Raw genomic sequence first — 18510 nt, 5'->3', positions numbered from 1 at the left:
CCGCCCGCCCCCCGCGGTGGCCGTCCGGGGGCGACACGTCCTGGGAGCGCGCCGGACGGAAGCGCCGCTGGGACTGACACGTGGACTTGGGCGGCGCTGCCCGGTGGCTCGGCCGGGCGGGAGCGGCCCCGGACACGCTGCGCCCGCGCCGTCTGCGCCCGATGCAGCCGCCCCCGGACGAGACCCGCAGGGACGCGGCCGAGGACACCCAGTGGTCCAGGTAGGGCCGCGCGCGTCGGGGGATGGTCAGGGGAGGGTGCGGGCGTCCTGGGCGGAGACAGCTCCCGCTGGCGGCACCTTTGCTCCGCCTAGGGGCCACGTACCACCCGGCCGCCTCCCTTCCATCCAGGGCCCGGTTCCCCACAGCGCCGTCAGCTCTCTGCAGGCTAGGTCGGGTCTTGGGGGGATGGGAGGGCTGGGGGCAGGGCCTCCCAGCTCAGGACCACACACGTTGACAGGCCCCAGTCCCCACCTGTGACCACCCACCGGAGGGCCACCTGTAGGTGCCCAGTCAGTGGGCTGGGGGCAGGGGGCTACGCTGGAGCCTGCAGCAGACTCTGACCCCTGCCATCCTGGGCCAGCTGTGTGATGCACACAAGGTCCCCCCGCCCCGGGGCTGGGGGTTCACCATACAGGGAGACCTTGGGCAGGTCATGCCCCTGGGCTGGGGGCTCTCCCCCCAGCGTGCCTCACACAGTGACCAGGAGCAAGAGAACCCCCTCCGGTTCTGGGGGGACTGAGGTCCCCAAGTCAGTGAACATTAGGCCCTGCCGCCCCTGACATTCCCCTGCCTCCCCTGAACTGGCCCTGTTTCCAGGGCTGGTTCATCACCTCCGCCTTCCCCTCCCCCAGCATCCCAGAGCCAGTCACAGGAAGACCTTGGAAGCCAGGGGCTCCCTGGGGACAGGGCCCAAGGACAGGGGAGCTCTAGAGCCCAAATCACCCACCAGGTGCCAGGTGCCAGGAGGGCTGCACACTGGGTGTAACTGCCTCCCATTCACCTGCTCCCTCCCCACCCTGCTGGTTGTTTAGGCGAGGCCTCCTCCCTCGAGCTGACCCAGGAGCCAACCCAAGTGATAGGAGCTCTGCAGGCGGCTGGGCAGAGGGCTGGAGCTTCTAGAGAGTCCTGTTGCTTTGTAGCAGTCTGGTTTTGCCTTCACCACCTCCCTCCCTCCCTGCCTGGTTTAGAAAGGAGCACCTTACAGGCAGGCAGCAGGGTCCTGGGTGGAGTGGTTCACACCCTGTGTGGATAAAGGTGATGAGAACTGTGACAAAGGGTTGTGGCGACCGTGTGCAGCTGCTGACTGCTGTGTGGACCACCCAGAGGCAGGGCCATTCCCCAGGGACATATCTGACAGGGCCGCCAGCAGCCTCAGCCCCGCTCCTCTCTGGCCCTTGCCCTCTGTCCCCAGCAGCAGGCACAGTTCCCTTTTCTGAATCGAGGGTCCACGTGACCTCGTGTTTGCTCAACCATGGGTGCTTCTCAGGCATGGGGGCCTTTGGCAGGAAACAGAAGTTTCTAGAAAAGTTGGGGGCATGGACAAGACTCAGGACTGGGCAGAATGAGGGGACGAAGGTCTTCGGGACTTTTCATGGCTGATCCTGTCATGACCTTACGTGTTCCCAGTAAGCCCTTCCGGAGATCAGGATTCTGGGTCTGGCGTTCTGATCAGCCGCCATATCTGGGTCACCTGCACCAGCAGACTTGCTGGTTCGGTGTCCCCAGCACCCATGGAGGATGTCCCTTCGCCCGGCCAGCGGCACTGCCTGCCAGCTCAGGGACAGGGCTGCGGGTCCTCCAGGGCCCTGGGAGGAAGCCCATAGCACCTGGCCCCCCAACTCCTGTGGGGGTCCCCATTCTGGTGCCTCAAGCTCAGGGCCAACTGGTGGTCTGGAAGCTGATGCCTTTCCTGACCTCTAGGTGCCCTGCCAGCCTTCCAGAGTAGGCCAGTCTCAGCCGGCTTTCCCCGGTTTCCAACTGGACTTCCCACCCAGAGAGCAAACAGAACCAGGCTCCTGGGACGCTGGCAAATTGCTCCAAAGGAGGGGCAGGTGTGCTAGGGGCGCGGTCCCATCTATGCAGGTGACCCTTCATAACTTTGGCCACAGAAAGGAACAAAGCTTCCTTTTTAAAGGCACCTTCCAGCTGTGGCTGTTCATGGATGTTGGAAGCTCTGCTCCCCTGCGCCTGGGCTCGCAGGGCTCACCTGCAGGCTGTGGAGGTCACCCTGCGCCAGCCTCTGAGGCTCATGGACCTGCACTCACCAGTCCTCTGCCCGCTCCTGCCGGCTGGCCTGCCGTGCCAGGCTGGAAAAGTGGGGGCAAGAGGGGGGACTGGAGACGTCATTTCCACGGTCAGAGCCCCAGAGGAGACAGGCCCTGAGCTCCTCTGGGGGTCGCTGAGCCAGTGCCTCCTGTGGCCTCCTTGGCCTTCCTGATGCCCCTCCCCTGTCCTACCCCCAGACCCCACTCACAGTCTGGTTCTGTAAAGAAAATTAGCATTTGAGGCCACCAGGCCCCAGGAGAGTCCTCCACCTGCCCTATGGGGTTCTGCCCCCGCTTCACCTCTCGAGAGGGGCAGCCCCCAGACCTGCCTCATCAGCCACTGCGCTGCTATCCCCACTTCTGAGTCATTCCAGTCACAGTTTGCCAACCAGGAAGGAAGGTGGGGGCACGATGGCCTCTCCCTGGTCACTCAGGGTCACTAGGCAGCTTCCAAGGGGGCATCTGCCCCCAACCAATCAAGCAGATGGCTCCTGGGACTGCAGAACGGCGGGCCTTCCAACATGGGACATTTTCCCATTGGACTCATAGGAAGCTCTAACATAAAATGCAAATTGTCACAGAGTACTGCCCAGGAGCCCCGTCCTTGTCCCTCCTTAGGGCACCCAGAGACCAGAGACGCAGCATGAAATCTGTGGTCCAGTGCACCTGGGGAAACTGAGGCCCAGGGAAAGGGGGGCTCCCCCAGTCAGGCTGGGGCCCAGAGTAGCACCCAAGTGTCTCCTTGGGAGAGTTGCTCATCACATCAGACCATTCCCTTCGTCCAGAGCTAATAGCACTTTGGACAGTAATTCCCAGACTCCTAACTGGCAAACACGACCCTCTGGGGAAGCAGGCTGGGCTTATGCCCCCCAAGTCCCCTCAAGTGGAGGTCTGTCTCCACTGCTGGGATTGCAGGACCCCACAGCCTCCAGGGGGCAGCAGCTGGATGATGTGGCCCTGAGCCTCTCCCCACCCAGGGCCTCTGCAAGCCTGAGACATAGGAAGGCTGCCCATCTCATTTCCTGGCCTGTGGGAAAGTGCACTGAGTTGCTAGGGGGAGCGGAACGGGGTTGGGGGGGAAATGCTGGCAGGAGGTGGACGCTCTTGCCAAGCCTCCCCCGGCCCCACCCCCCAAGTCAACAGCTCCTTGTTGGGGCTTCGGGTGCTGGCAGTCACCTTGCTAGTCACTGACATGTGAAGGAGACAGGCGTCAGGGGAATGAGCCCATCTTCACCGAGGAAACTGAAGCTCAGGAGGCCTGGTGGCAGGGCCCATGTCCGCCCCCCCATATGGCTGCACTTACCCCAGGTGGCAATGGCCATGACCTGGAGATAATGGACATGGCCCATCATGCCCATTTACCAGTCTCCTGGTGCGCGTGATGCCCACTGGCTCAGGGCACAAAGTTACACTCAGGGCCTCTGAGGTCTCTTACTCCTGGGAGGCATCCAGACAAGGGCTCTGGCTCTCCCAGGGCTGGTCCTGGCCTCACCCTGGACTGTCCCCCAAGGCGGCCTCAGCCTGGGGGGATGCCACAGGGAGGGGATATGCCTCCGTGCCCACAGATGGAGTCCAAGCTTCTGCCGCCCTTGGCCCCTCTCGCTGTTTTCAGGCCAATGCCCAGCAAGGCAGCCAAGGGAGCCCCCGCCAGGTCCAGACAGGGGTTCAAAAGTTTGAATGGGCTTGGGGCGCAAGGGTGAGACTCCAGGGTTCTGGCTCATCTGCCAGGTTTGAGGTCCCTGCCCTCCTCTGTTCCTTTTTTTTTTTGGCGACACCACTGCATGCCTTGTGAGATCTTAGTTTCCCGACCAGGGATTGAAACCCACCTCCCACCCCCACCCCCTACCCCCTGCCCCAGAGTCCTAATCACTGGATCACAGGGGAATTCCCTCTCTTGGACATGGGTTTGGGTAGACTCCGGCAGTTGGTGATGGACAGGGAGGCCTGGCATGCTGCGGTTCATGGGGTTGCAAAGAGTCGGACACGACTGAGCGACTGAACTAAACTGAACTGTTCTGAGAACTGCCCATGCACTCCTGCCGACCTTGCCTGCCCAGTGGCCTGTCCAAAGCCTTACAGCACTGATGCCTTGGCCCCTTTCCACCAGGCCTGGGGATGGGGGGGGGGGCAGACTTGAAGCCTCTGCCCTGTCTCCTCCCCACAACCCGAGCAGCATCTCACTCCCCTGCCCCCCGACCTCACCCCTGCCCTAGGAGAACCCTTGCGCATTTAGGCAGGTGAGCCCAGGTGTAAACAGGATGCCCGAGACACCCCCACAAGGCTGCCTCAAGGCCTCCCCACTCTCTTGACCCCCCCTCCACCTCACCCCTGCCCCAGGAGAACCCTTGCCCCATTTAGGCAGGTGAGCCCAGGTGTAAACAGGATGCCCGAGACACCCCCTCAAGGCTGCCTCAAGGCCTCCCCACTCTCCTGACCCCGCCCCCACCTCACCCCTGCCCCAGGAGAACCCTTGCCCCAGTTAGGCAGGTGAGCCCAGGTGTATGCAGTATCCCCAAGGCACCCCAAGGCTGCCTCAAGGCCTCCCCCCTCCTGAACTCCCCAATGCTGTGACCCCTGCAGGGGATGTCCCCACATTGCACAAAGACATCACAAGTCACTAGTGGTGCCCTCTCCCAGGCCATTCCCCATCCTCCCCCCACAGAAAGGGCACTGAGGCGCTTCTCTCTCTCATTCAAAAATCCCACCACCCCCATCTCATCTTTAAGAACAGTTGTAGATTGGATCAGGAAGATCCCCCGGAGGAGGGCCTGGCAACCCTCTCCAGTATTCTTGCCTGGAGAATCCCATGGACAGAGGAGCCTGGCGGGTTACAGTCCCAAAGTAGAGTCTCAAACAGTTGGACATGACTAAAGAGACTTAATATGCACACACAGATTTACAGAGCTACCGCGAAGCTGGTAAAGACTTCTCTGTGCCCCATACTAGAGTCCCCCTTTCACATCCCAGATCAGTGTCCATTTGTCACTGTCCGTGGACTGCCGTGGACAGTACTGCCACCAAGCCACACTGTGCTTGGGTCCTGCACTTCCCCCTGATGTCCTGGGATGCCTCTTCCCACCCTCCTTGGACCAGGGTCCCATAGGTGCTGAGCCCCTGGGCTCTTGTCTCAGGCTTCTCCTGATTTGGTGACTGATAATTAAGGAGTGCTGGCCAGGAGTTTGGAAGACAGTCCCGGTATGGATATTGTCTGGCAACCTTCCTAGAAGATCGGGGCTGCCTCCCTGCTGCCCAGGCTCCTCTAAGGGGCCTCTGGCCCCCACGGCCACCTCACACCACTTTCCCCTGGGTTCCCTGCTGAGCAGACCCAGCTTTCCTGGGGGCCTTGCAGGGGCCACAGCACAGCTCCTACCTCCCCTTTGCCTCAACTGGGGTCCTCTTGCCAGCCCGTTGCCCCCTTGGTGGGTTACCCTTGGTCTGTGGAAACTGACTGCCTATGTCCTGGAGCACTGGATCTCCCCCACTGCAGCTTATTAACCTGCCCTTGCTGGCCACCGTGTGCTCCACCTCCGCTGTTTCAGGGGACCTCAGGCGTCATTTCTAGCATCTGCCTGTTCCTCCCAGGAGTCACCAGACGTGGGCAGGTGGGCATTCGAGAAGTGGCCGAGCTGTCCCTTACATCAGCCTCTCTCTCCCCAGGCCCGAGTGCCAGGTATGGACAGGGACGCTGCTGTTGGGCACATGCCTGCTCTACTGTGCCCGTGTCAGCATGCCTGTCTGCGCCGCCTCCATGAGCCAGGACTTCGGCTGGAACAAGAAAGAGGCCGGCGTCGTGCTCAGCAGCTTCTTCTGGGGCTACTGCCTGACTCAGGTGGTGGGCGGCCACCTGGGGGATCGGTAATCCCTGCCCCCCCAGGCCAGGCTGGGAGAGGGGGCTCCTAGGAACAGAATGTGGGGACTGGAAGACCCGAGGTCTGAGCTGGGGTGGGCTTGGCCAGCACTCAGCTGTCTCGGGGTGCTTGGCTCCTTGGGGACCCCATCCCCTCCTCAGCAGGATCTCCTGGTCCAGCCCATCCTGGCAGCCTGGCCGCATAGCTCCGCATGGCCTCCCTCTTGTCCCCCTTGCAGGATCGGCGGCGAGAAGGTCATCCTGCTCTCGGCTTCTGCCTGGGGCTTCATCACCGTGGCCACTCCACTGCTCGCGCACCTTGGCAGCGCCCACCTGGCCTTCATGACCTTCTCTCGCATCCTCACGGGCTTGCTCCAAGGTGGGGGCCCAAGCACAGCAGAGCAAGGGATTGTGTGCACACGTGTGTGTGCATGTGTACCTGTGCGTATGGGTGCATGTTCAGGCAGGTGCTCCTGAGCATGCATACGTGTCCTCGTGTGGGGGCCTGTGTATGATATGCCTCAAACTCTGCCTCAGATCACAGTGGGTGCATTAGCACCCAAGGCTGTTGCTGGTGAGGCCGCGCCTGGTGGGGCAGGTGGTCAGCGGAGGACCCTTCCCACTAGTGGGCAGCCAGCTCTCAGTCTCACATCCCTGCACCGGTGTTTGTCTGTGCTCTGGTGCCTTGGCACCCGAACACTTTGTTTTCTAGAGTCACTTCACAGGCTGGCTGGCACGTTCTAATGTCACTTGTCCTCCTGCCACAAAGTCTGCTCCAGGGATGGTGGCCACCAGGCTGCCTCGTGGTGCTGTCAGCTCCACCACGGAGATGTGCCCAGTTGCAGGCCACATCCCACGCTGGCTGGGCCAGCGGGCAGAGGGATGCCAGCTTTCCCAAGACCTCTGGGTCTCATGCTTTGGGGACGTTACGCTTCTGGAGAGAGGGCTCCTCAAAGGCCCCCAGGGGGCGGGGGGAGTTGGTGGCAGGGTCTCACGCCCTCCCTCCGGGGGTGGGATGACCTTCTGAGCTCCTGCCCTACCCCAGCCTGGCATCTGACAGGATACACCCTGTTCCTTACCATATCTCCTGCTTCCCAGAGCCTGGGCTGGGGGTGGGCTTGCCTCCAGCCCACACCCCCAGGATCCCAGACATCCTGGACTGGGCCTCTCCCTGATTCCTGATCAGCCCCATCAGCCCAGCCTAGGGGTGGTCCTGGTGCTCTAGGCAGTCCAGCACCTGCACTCCTTCCAACTCACCCCACGTGACCATGTCTAGTGCTGTCTGTCCTGCGGCTGAGGCAGGACTGAGCTGTGTGACATCTGGCTGGTGGCTGCCCCCTGGGCACCCGGCTGTTTCTCCCCACCCTCCTAGGAGGCGGAAGGACTTCTCTTTGTGGCCTGTTACAGTGAACAGACCAGGGGTCCAGGGGCAATTCTCACCCTGGGTGACCAGCGCTTGGTGTGGGCAGTGCTGGGTTCCAAAGGGAAGGTGGGGGCCATGTCCCTTCCCAGTGCCCCTGCCTCTGAGCCTCTCCTGGGTGCTTTTGGAGAAAAACCCAGTGTAACAGGCAAGAGTTGCAGGCCCCCAGTACAGTTTTGTTTTTTTCAAAACTAGATTTTGAAATAATTATAGCTTCACAGGAAGTTGCAATCAAGGCTGCAGGGAGGCCCCAAGCTGCTCCCCCCTGCCCCCCCTCCACCTCCCTGCAGCGACATATTCCACAGCTACAGGGCAATGTCACAGCCAGGACCCGGCACTGTGGTCCCTCAAGGCCTTGCAGGTCTCACCCAACATTCGTGCACCGTGTGTGTTAGTGTGTGCACTTGTCACGTGTGTGCATGATCCTCTGTGTCAGTGCCAGGACTCTGGAGCCCTGTGGCCTTGAGAGCCGGCATAAGCCCCCCTCCGCACCACCCCCAACTGCCCTAGCTGAATGTCTTCTTAGCCAAGTGTCAGGAAAAGCCCAGATCTACTGTCCTGGGGGTGATGCAAGGAGGAAGGAGACCTGGGCTTGGACAATCACCCAGGGCCCCTGGTACTTCCAGCCCATCTCTCATGCCTCGACCTGCTGCCCTGGTGGGCCTCGTGGGCCAGCTGGCTCGGGACACAGCTCCACATGGCCCCTTCTTTCTCTACCTGCTCCAGGGGTTTACTTCCCTGCACTGACCAGCCTGCTGTCCCAGAAGGTGCGGGAGAGTGAGCGAGCCTTCACCTATAGCACCGTGGGGGCCGGCTCCCAGTTCGGGTGAGTCCCAGCCTGGGGCTGACGGGGACAGGCCACTCGTGTGAATGCCACAGGGCCACACACGTTCAGTGATGGTGACGCATGGAGAGTCTGCTCCTGGAGGCACTTGCTGCCCACCTCCCCCCTCCCCATCACTGTGTTTGTTCTGTCTCCCTGGGGCCAGTGGCAGATGAAATGGGCTTTGGGGCTCTTGCCCACTTATGTTCCCTTCCGTCTGCACTGACAGAACTGGATGGGGGCCTTCCCCATGGGGGAGGTGGCCTGCGTTTGCTTTAGAGGGCACCTATAGTGGTCCAGTCATGACAGATCTGATCCTGTGTCCCTCTCCAGTGCGTGTCCCCCAGAGCACCAGACCCTCCGTGGGGTGTCTTGCTGTCCTAATGGGGCTTTACAACCCCTGGGTTCAGGGCCTCACTTCACTGCTGCCATGTTCCAGGCAAGAATGCAGAGGGGCCAGGGGTGCCTGTGGGGGTGCTGGGAGCTGCCCAAATGGAAGCCCTGGGTGCCCAGTGAAACATGAATTTCAGAGAAGCAATATGAGACGAATCACACCAAGAAAGGTTCACAGTGCATCTGAAATCCCATCTCACTGGGTGACCTGGACCTGTTGGGTGGGAGCAGGTAGAGGGGAGGCACAGGGAGAGACCGTGCCCACCCGCCTCCCTTCAGATGGGGAAATGGAGGCTCAGAGCAGAAGGCAGCCTCCATGGGCCTTGGTGGGAAGCTTTTTCCTTTTTTAACCATCTCCTGGTCGAGCCTCAGCAGATGGGGGGCAGTGGGGAGAAGCTCCTGGGCAGACAGGCCAGCCTGTGGCGGGGAGGCCCCCCACAAGGGGGACACAAGGAGGCAGTGGGGTTTGGAGGTTGTTTCTGCATTTAGAAGTCTTTTTGAAATTTCATCCTCTCTGATAACGAGGAGCTGAAAACAGCGTGGTGGTTTTATGTCAGCGAATTCTTGTCATCACTGTCTTCTCGTTGCCTTTTTTTATTTTAAAAAGATTCATGTGCAAGTGTAGGGCAACTGAAGGCCTAGTAGAGAGATCCTAGAGCAAAGCAGGGCCCCTGTGCCACATCATGGCTGCGTGGCTATGCCTGAGTCCCACGCCGGCCCGTGGCATCAGAATGCCCTGCCAGCTCGCACCCCTAGCATCCCGCACAGAGCCTGCCCTCCTGGGCAGCTGCTCCACAGATGACAGGGTGCCCTGTTTTCCAGGGACTCAGCTCACACAAGGTGGGGTCCCAGAGGCAGCTCTGGCCCCTGTGAAGTGAGGGTCCTGGCCACGCCCACTGTCTTTGCAGGACGCTGGTGACTGGGGCTGTGGGCTCCCTGCTTCTGGACTGGTACGGCTGGCCGAGCGTCTTCTACTTCTCGGGCGGGCTCACCCTGCTGTGGGTGGGTTATGTGTACAGATGTCTCCTGAATGAGAGAGGTACGTGCCGCTCCCTGGGGAGGTTGGGAGGCCTGGTGCCCTCCTGGTGCCTCGTCCCCTCCAGGGAGGGGCCACTGAACCCTGAGAGCAGGTGGGCCCGGGGACCCGGGGCTGTGGCTCTGCCCTCCAGAGAAGGATGCCCCAAATAGAGAGGATGCCTGCTCCCTGAGTCTCATCCGGGCTACAGTCAAGTCTGGGAGCTGTTGGATGAATGCAGACGTGCAGGGGCTGCTCGGCCGGCACAGGCAGTTTGCAGGGGAAGTGGTGGCCTCCAGTGACAGGAATGGGGCCTGGGAGGTTTGAGGGCTCAGGGGACAGATAGTCAGCACTAATGTCCACCCCCAAAGGCAAGTGCTGCTGACCCCAGAGGCTGGCAGAGAGGGTGTACAGCCCCCACGCACAGCCAGGGGCCCACAAGCTGCCCCCAGCCTCTGGTCTCTGGGAGCAGGTCCATCCTCCCCTGGATGGCTTTCAGGTGGACCTGCCTCCCCCCTCAGATCTCATCCTGGCCCTGGGCATCCTGGCGCAGGGCCTGCCCGTGTCCAGACACACCAAGGTGCCCTGGAGACAGCTCTTCCGAAAGCCTTCTGTCTGGTGAGCGGGCTGTCGTGGGGATGGGGTTTGGGGGCCTGGGTCCACCACCACAGGGGAGCGGCCGGCATGGAGGCAGCTCCACTCGGCTCCCCGCTCTCAGCCCCTGGCCATCCTGGTGTGGGGAGGGGCTCCAGGTGTGGATGCTGAGCCTGGCACCCGCCCCCCAGGGCAGCCATCATCTCCCAGCTCTCGGCGGCCTGCTCCTTCTTCATCCTCCTCTCCTGGCTGCCGACCTTCTTTAAGGAGACCTTCCCCAGCTCCAAGGTGGGTTGGCCACCAGGCAGCTCGCAGGGTGGGGGGCACCGCAAGGCGTGTGCAGAGAGCTGGGTTCCTTCTGCCCAGGCTCTGGCAGTTCTGACACCCTGTGGCTCAGCGCCGGCGCCTGGGTGCACACAGGAGAGGCCCAGCTGCTGCCCTGTCTGCCCACCCAACTGTGGACAGTCCTTCCTGGGGTTGGGGGGCATGCAGGCTTCCTGATGTGGGCACAGATGTGCTGCAGTCAGCCTGGCTGGCTTCACTCCAGCCGCCCAGCCACCAGACCCCGCGGTCTGGTGACCAGGAACGTCGGGTCACACACTCTGGGCAGGATGCAATCCCCAGCTCTGCCCCCACCCTGTGGGGAGCCACGAGGGAGGTCCTGCTCACAGGGGAGACATCACCAGTGGGCCCAGCGCTCGGTCCGTGTCGGGGATGGATTAGGGGCTGGGAGGCCTAGCCTGTGGGCAGAAGAGAGACTTACTGCACAGTGGTCATGGGTAGCAGCCACCCCACTCCTTTGTCCTCTCCGGGTGGCCAGGTGCCCACTCTGGATGCCTCTTACATCCCTCCACTCCCTCCCTCCAGGGCTGGATCTTCAATGTGGTGCCCTGGCTGGTGGCCATTCCTGCCAGTCTGCTCAGCGGGCTTCTCTCTGACCATCTCATCAATCAGGGTGAGCCCTGGGGGAGGGGAGGGAGGCATCCCTCCTGGGTGCCACTGTAGGAAGGAGGAGGCCTCACCCCTGAGGACTAGCCATGATGTGGGTCCCCGGTCCAGAGAGCCAGCCCTGGGGGCTCCTGCCTGGCTCCCAGCCCGACAGCCAATGGCTGCCTCCAGCCTGCCTCCTCCCTAGCCTGTTCCCCGTGAAGGGGACATATTCACCATGTAGCAGTAGATTCTCCCACCTGGGTGCTAGACACAGCCCCCCTGGTGGGGTCAGAGCACAGACCTGCACACCCATGCACACCCGAGGATGACCATCTCACAGGCACGCTCCCCACAACCCTGCCCTACATGGCCTTAAATATCAGTCTTGTCCTTGTTACCAAAGGAACCACCCACTCACTGAGGGAAAAGTAGAAAATTTGCAGAAACACAAAGAAAACATTTTGTAATCATTGAGCGCCTTGCTTTGCTTGGCCTCTAAGTGCACACACACACTCATACACATGTGCACATGGCTCAGATGATGCAGGCTGTCCCCCGCGAGCCTGGCCCGGCCCTCCTCTCCCTGCAGCCCTGCCAGGTGGGACCCCTCCAGATGCTGTCAGGGGTGGGGCGGCACAGATGGCCAGCGGGACTCTCTGGTCTTCCCCTGTCCAGGTTACAGGACCATCACCGTTCGGAAGTTCATGCAGGTAGGAAGGTCCTGAGACCGCTCTCTCCTGACTTTCCCACTCTGACCCTGTTTTGCTCCCAGGGCCCCTGACCTAGAAGGTGGCTAGTGTGGTGCAGCGGCTGGAGGACTCCCTGGGTCAGCTCTGGGGACTGGCCTGGCTAGCTGAGGCCCTTCCCTGAGCCCCGGTACCCATTTTTGGGCCTGAGTCTGCACTCGTCGACTGGGGCTTCTCTGGCTGCAACTAGCACGGCCAGCTGGTTAGCGTAGCCTTGTCCCATGTCCTCCGGGCATGAGAGGGAGCCCCACCCACCCTCATTCAGGGCACCCCGGGCAGCCCAGGAAGGCCCAAGGCTCCCACCGCGTCCCCACTTGTCTCTCCTGCAGGTGATGGGCCTCGGCCTGTCCAGTGTTTTTGCCCTGTGTCTGGGCCACACGTCAAGCTTTTGTAACTCTGTGGTCTTCGCATCAGCCTCCATCGGCCTCCAGACCTTCAACCACAGGTGAGGGCCAGGTGACTCATCCACCAGATCCCCCCACGCCGCCTTTGGGCTCCCGGGTCTTGGGTACGGGGGAGGAGCCATGTGTCTCAGCATGCGCATGGAGGGTGGGTGGTGACAGGTCCCCATGAGTGAACCATGAGGCAAAGAGGAATGGAGCCGGCGAGGACCAGGGCTTTTTGGGAAAATGAAGCGGTGTTTGGGGGGCGGCTGGCAGAGGAGATGCTGATCTCTGAGCAGCATCCTTTGAGCCCAAGGTGGGGATCGAGCCTCATGTCCCACAACCTGCTCTACAGGCCCCTAACCTGCGCTACAGCTCAGGGTTTAATCAGGAAAACAGCTCTGAATTGTTCTGAGTTGGAACTTGATGTCATTTTCCAAATTATTGGGCAGCAAAGTTGAGCATGCACTCAAGCAAGCTTGCCTCTCGTCTTACTTCATTCTGGGAGTGGGTCCCGCGCCATCACTACTGCTGAGCTGGGGCTGACCTCCTGGTGTGGTGGACAGGCCTGGCTGGCCTCTGGGATCCAGGTGATCAAAAGAGCTACAGCTGGCATGGTGGGTGGCAGCCATCCTATGATCACTCGACCCCGTTCTCTCCTCTTTCCCGCAGCGGCATTTCCGTTAATATCCAGGATCTGGCCCCTTCCTGTGCCGGCTTTCTGTTTGGTAAGGACCACAGGCCCTCTTTGAATAGGGAGTAGCTGCCCCTTCCTACTCAGGGCCCCTAGGGCCTACCCCCTGGCATGTGGGCTGTGGGAGGGTTCCAGTGGGCTTCCACTGACCAATCCTCATTCTCCCTGTCCTATTCCAGGTGTGGCCAACACAGCCGGGGCCTTGGCAGGTGAGAGGTGGGCTGGGGTCCCCTGCCTGCGGGTTTCAAGCTGCCCCACCCCTGTGTCCTCCCACCCTCTGCCTCAGCCCTCAGGATGGGGCATGGTGCCCCTTGGGGGTCCCATAGTGTTAGAGCAGTTGGGGGGAGCTCAGACCCTGGAGCTGGCTGTGGGGCGAGAATAGAGCTGCCCTTGGTGGTGTTCACGCTCACAATGACGTGGAGCCCCTGCACATGTGCGGGTCCTCAGAGGCTGAGGACTGGATTGCAGTGACAGACCTGGTGCCCTCAGGGCCCCTAGCTTCTCTCTGCACTGTCCTCGCAGGGGCTGGACAGCCTGTCCTCAAGCCGGCCTGTCTGTCCCCCAACCAGCCTGTCCCCTCTTGCGGTACAGGTGTAGTGGGCGTGTGCCTGGGCGGCTACCTCATCGAGACCACGGGCTCCTGGACATCTGTGTTCAACCTAGTGGCCGCCATCAGCAGCCTGGGGCTGTGCACCTTCCTTGTGTTTGGGAAGGCCCAGCGGGTGGACCTGAGCCCCGCCCATGAGGACCTCTAGCCGCCCTGACCTACATCCCTGAGGACCTTGGGCCATCAGCAGGGAACTGGGCCCTGCTTAGGGGCCCCTTTGCTCCTGGCCCTAAAGGGAGGGAGCCTCAGCCCAGGGGGGCTGCGGCCTGCTTCCTCCGCCCATGGGGGTCTCACCCTTCCTCCAGTTGGTGAAACTTCGGTGTGGATGGATTAGTATCTTTAGTAGCAGCAGCTTCATGACAAACACAGTCTGTTCTGTGTAGATTCATACGAGCCCCACGCAGTCATCCCTCCCTGTGGTCAGGGAGGTGGTCGACTGGAGTCTCCCCCCAGAACCTGCTTGGCTTTGTGTTTCGACACTGGGGGCCAGATCATGCTCTGGAGGGGGCCATCCTATGCACTTTAGGGTCTTTAGCACTATCCTTGGCCCCCACCCACCAGACAGGCCCCTAGTCCCAACAGCCAGCCCTGCCCCCTGACATGACCAAGTGTCCCCAGGGGACCTGTCCCTGGTGCCCCCTCCTGTGAATCCCTGGGCATTGCTGATGGACCTGCTCCCCTAGTGCCTCTTGAGGGTGCATGGGCACCCCTCCTGGCCAGGACACACCCTGAACCAGTGAAACCCCTGTCCTTGTTTTTCTCCCTCCCTGTTTACACTAGAGGGACCAGTCGTCTTACAGATTAATAATAGACTCTGCAAGATGTATATGTAGAAAAAAGAAACTATGAGAATATGGAAAATCACACCAAAGCCTTATTTAAATGATGACTATTAAACTATTTAAAAAGAAGACCATTATGTCATTTAACACTCTATTTATAAAAAGAATAAACACATGTTAAAGATTTATTTCATTCACTTGAGGAAACCAGCAAAGCGTTACAAACAGTTCAAGGAAAACATCACGAACAGACAGACACACTGATCCACGTGGGTGCTGACATGAATGCGCAAGCACCACTGAGATGGGCCTTCCTTGCTCCACCCCAGACAGACCCTGTCTGTGCGTCTGTGTCAGAGCCTCTTGGCAGTGCTGTCCTCTGTGCAGATTCTAGAATCAGACAAATTCTAATTTTCCATGTGAGCAAAGATTTCCCCCGACAGCCCCTCACCCCCACTTTTGATCAGGAAGAATCAGAAAGAAAGATTCTCGATTACAAAGTGAGTCTGGCCTCTCTAGGTTTGGCCTGATTGTTTACAGAGACGCAGCAAGAATATGAATTTACCATGAAGGCCTTTCTCTTTGCTCGGCTGGGGTTTTTCACGAGAAACCTCAGGTGGAATTCCAGGCTGTGCTGACCTGAGCTGGGAACCCAGCCCAGAAAGTTCCCCCATAGTAGGGTGTCCTCCTTAGGACACGGGACGTGGGCCAGCCATGGGCTTGTGGCTGTTTATGAGTGCCGCTGTACGTTCACCTTGTTGGGCAAGCGTCACCCCCATCTCCGCCATGACTTTCTTCCCGAATGAGAACTGTCCCCTCCCTGCCAGCCCCTGGCATCCACCATCTGTGTTCTGTCTCTATGACGCTGACCCCTCGAGGCCCTCATGGGAACCCATCCTACAGTATTTGTCCTTTCATGATGGCTCGTTTCGCTAAACATGATGTCCTCACTGTGCATCCATGCTGAATCATGTACCAGGATCACCTTCCTTTTAAGTCCATGTAATATTCCATCATGTGGATGGACCACGTCTTGGTTATCTCTTCATCCGTCAGGGGAACACGGGCTGCTTCCACCTCTTGGCCACTGTGAATTCACTGCTGTGAGCCTGGGTGTAAGAATAACACTTTTGTCTCTTGTTGTTCAGTCACTGGTCATCTGCTAAGCTTTGCAACCTCATGGGCTGCAGCACACTAGGCTCCCCTGTCCTTCACTATCTCCCAGAATTTGCTCAAACTCATGTCCGTTGAGTTGATGGTGCCATCCAACCATCTCATCTTCTTTCATCCTCTTCTCCTTTGTCTTTAACCCACAGCGAACTGTAAACTCTTGGAGAGACTGAGAGAGACGGCCCAGCCTGTGGGAACACAGCTATCCCATTTGGTATCTCTGTGCCTGAGTCCTGAGGGATGGGGGCCCAGGGCACTCGTGTAAATTGGGATCCCAGGCCTCGGTTGGACTTCTGTCACGGCCTCGCAGTCACCACCTCAGAGGGCAGGAGAAGGAGGAGCCGGGGTGGGGGCACTGGGCCTGCTGTGAGCAGCTGGGCCTTCTCCTCCCATCACTGCTGTTCCTGGTCCTGAGCGTCTTCTGGGAGCTGGGTACAGCTCCACCCCTTCCCAAGGCCAATGCTGGGCCCTGGAATGGGCTCCTTGGATTCTAGGTGAAAGCGTTTGCTGGTGGGCAGACAAGTGCTGTTAGCAGAGACAGGGCGGGCAGGAAGCCATGTGTTATCTGGTGCAGGCAGGCCCAGACACGGCCTCACCCCTGGGTGGCCCTGGCAGGATCCCAGAGCCAACACTGACCCTGAGTGCAGTGGCGGGAAGCCAGGGTCAGGCAGGGGGCGGGCAGGCTTCTGCAGGGTCACCAGACCCTGGGCACCAAACCTGCTGTGCCTTCACTCCCGAGAGGAGGGGCTCTGGCTGCCCAGGGCCATGAGTGTGCATTTGTGCGCGGTGTTTGTGTGTGTGTGCGCGCGCGCGGGCGCGCGTGCCTCCTGTCTATGCCTGCATCACCCGCGGCCAGAAGTGCATTGGGAGGACCAGGCTGTTGTTGCCCCGCAGCCGGCCGACAGAGGGCGCCGCCCGACAGGGCTTTGTCCTGGCCCCCCAGCAGCAGACCTGGCTCTTCCCTGGGACGCCAGGTTGGGGGCTGGGGGATCCGGTTGGCCACCAGTGCACCGGCGCTCGGGCCCCTCGGTTCCGTAGGAAGGAATAGGTTGGAAGGATGTTCCAGGAATGAGGATGCACATGACTGGAGCCCGAAGCAGGAGGGGGACTCAGGAGTGGCCGGGCCTAGGAGTGCGCACGTGGGGCGACTTCCGGGGACGGGGGCCCTCTCTCACCACCCCTCCCCCAGTCTGAGTACCTCCCACTGGCCGTCAGGCCTCCTGCACACGCGGGGTTTCTGTGTCCACTTCTAATAAGAAGATGACATGCCAGCAGGACTTAATGGTTGGAGGCCCCGAGGTCCGTTCCCCCCACCCTCTCCTCTCCCCAGGGCGCAGGTGTCCTCAGGGGCAGGACTGTCCCCCCACCCCATTCGGGACTGCGGAAGTCTGGCCTCAGGTGGGGCTGGGGTCCCTCCGGTGCTCAGGATTGAAGGGCTCAGGGCCGGTTGAAGTCCCCCCAGGTCCTGTCCTAGACCCCAAAAGCTGCACACAGGCCTCACTAGGTGCCCCACCCCCCAAACCCCTCTGCCCCCACCCCCACCCCTACCCCCACAGGTAAGGTGTCCCCTCAGTAAGTGACTCTTTTCTGTCTTTTCTTTAAAATAGGATCTTTAACGGCCACTTAATATTTGTAATTAGCACGCTAATTAGACCCACCCCTCTGGGCTCCCCACCCCCATTTCTTGGCTTTGTCTTTCAGCCCTAGGAGGCAAGGCCCTGTGGGTCACCACTTGCCCCTGGGGACCCCTTGCTCACCTTTCCCTGGGTGGGAGGTACGGGGGGCCACCCTGGGCAGTTGGACCACCCCCAACCCTGGGGACCACGGCTGAGTTCTTTCCCGTGTGCAGTGGAGCCACTATCCCCCTCCGCAGCAGAGGGAGCTGAGCTGCACGTAGAAACACACTTTTAGGGAATTTGCTTTATCATGTTTAATTGAAGGCCGTTGAGGCCATGGCATGAATATTCAGCGAGGTGGCAGGAGCCTCTTCAGACTGCAAGACTGCAGGACGCACCCAGCACACGGCCTGTCAAAGGGGGAGCGAGGTGGGAAAGCTATTAATTGAAATAGCTTCATTAATTAGTAATTAACAGCAGAGAAATGACTGTGTCACACGTCGTATTTCAGTGGATGCCCTTCATGTGTTATGGGGACTTTAATTAAAGGATGTGCATTTTAATTAAAGGCAAGCTTGGCCCTTTGACCTTTGGAAGACAAAAGAGGATCTGAATTTTCAAAGAAACTGGCCAGGAGGCTGGTGCAGGCCTCAGGGGACTGGCGTCCTCCGGCTTCGGGACCCTCCGCCTTCCAGCCCCTCTGAGGCCAAGGGCCCCAGCTGTTCCTCCCTGAGCCCAGAGGCGGTGGCCATGTGAGGTCCTGTGGGGTCACAGGTCAGCGCAGGAGGGGTCCCGGGCAGGAGGGCCCAGAGAGTGATGTATTCGCAGCCCTGCGGGCTAGTGTCCTGTGAGTGGGGGCTCAAAGCAGTGCCCTGACACCTTGGGGCAGGACGGAAGACCCCTGGGCCAGTTGGCTGAGCCCTCCTCCCACTCCTGGGCTCCGAGTCTCTGTTCTGTTCTGATGGGTGTGGATGCGTTTTGTGACCAGAACAAGGCACATGCACAGGGTGAAGCCCAGCTCTCCCCTGCGGTCTGGAGGTGGTAGTGTCCTGGGGCTGCAGGATCAAGCTCTCAGCCCCGGGGCTGGGACAGCAGACTTCTCACAGGCCTGGAGGCTGGAAGTCTGGGGTCGAGGTTCCAGCAGAGGTCCCTCCTCTCTTATGCATGTGGATGGTGACACCCCCACCCCCACCCCGCCCCGTGTCCTCATGGGCTTGTCCCTTCT

At 60.4% G+C, this 18510-nt stretch overlaps 1 protein-coding gene across 2 annotated transcripts; it reads left to right on the top strand.

Annotated features, from left to right (window-relative positions):
- Positions 1–17: 17 nt before the first annotated feature.
- On the top strand, positions 18–14628 carry SLC17A9 (solute carrier family 17 member 9). 2 transcript variants are annotated; one of them, XM_043480141.1, is made up of 13 exons: positions 25–220; positions 5923–6120; positions 6352–6491; positions 8259–8358; positions 9657–9787; positions 10285–10381; positions 10549–10645; positions 11225–11312; positions 11963–11997; positions 12363–12478; positions 13089–13144; positions 13290–13319; positions 13702–14628. In XM_043480141.1, exons 1-13 carry the CDS (start codon positions 162–164, stop codon positions 13863–13865), a joined length of 1311 nt encoding a protein of 436 aa, XP_043336076.1. In that variant the 5' UTR covers positions 25–161; the 3' UTR covers positions 13866–14628. The 2 variants fall into 2 exon arrangements, with proteins under 2 accessions (XP_043336077.1, XP_043336076.1); XM_043480142.1 differs by lacking the exon at positions 10549–10645 and having other exon boundaries at positions 18–220; positions 10263–10381.
- The last annotated feature ends 3882 nt before the right edge of the window (positions 14629–18510 follow it).

The sequence above is a fragment of the Cervus canadensis genome, chromosome 10, assembly GCF_019320065.1.
Source record: "Cervus canadensis isolate Bull #8, Minnesota chromosome 10, ASM1932006v1, whole genome shotgun sequence".
Taxonomy (NCBI): Eukaryota; Metazoa; Chordata; class Mammalia; order Artiodactyla; family Cervidae; genus Cervus; species Cervus canadensis.
This window is presented reverse-complemented; position numbering and strand designations above follow the sequence as displayed.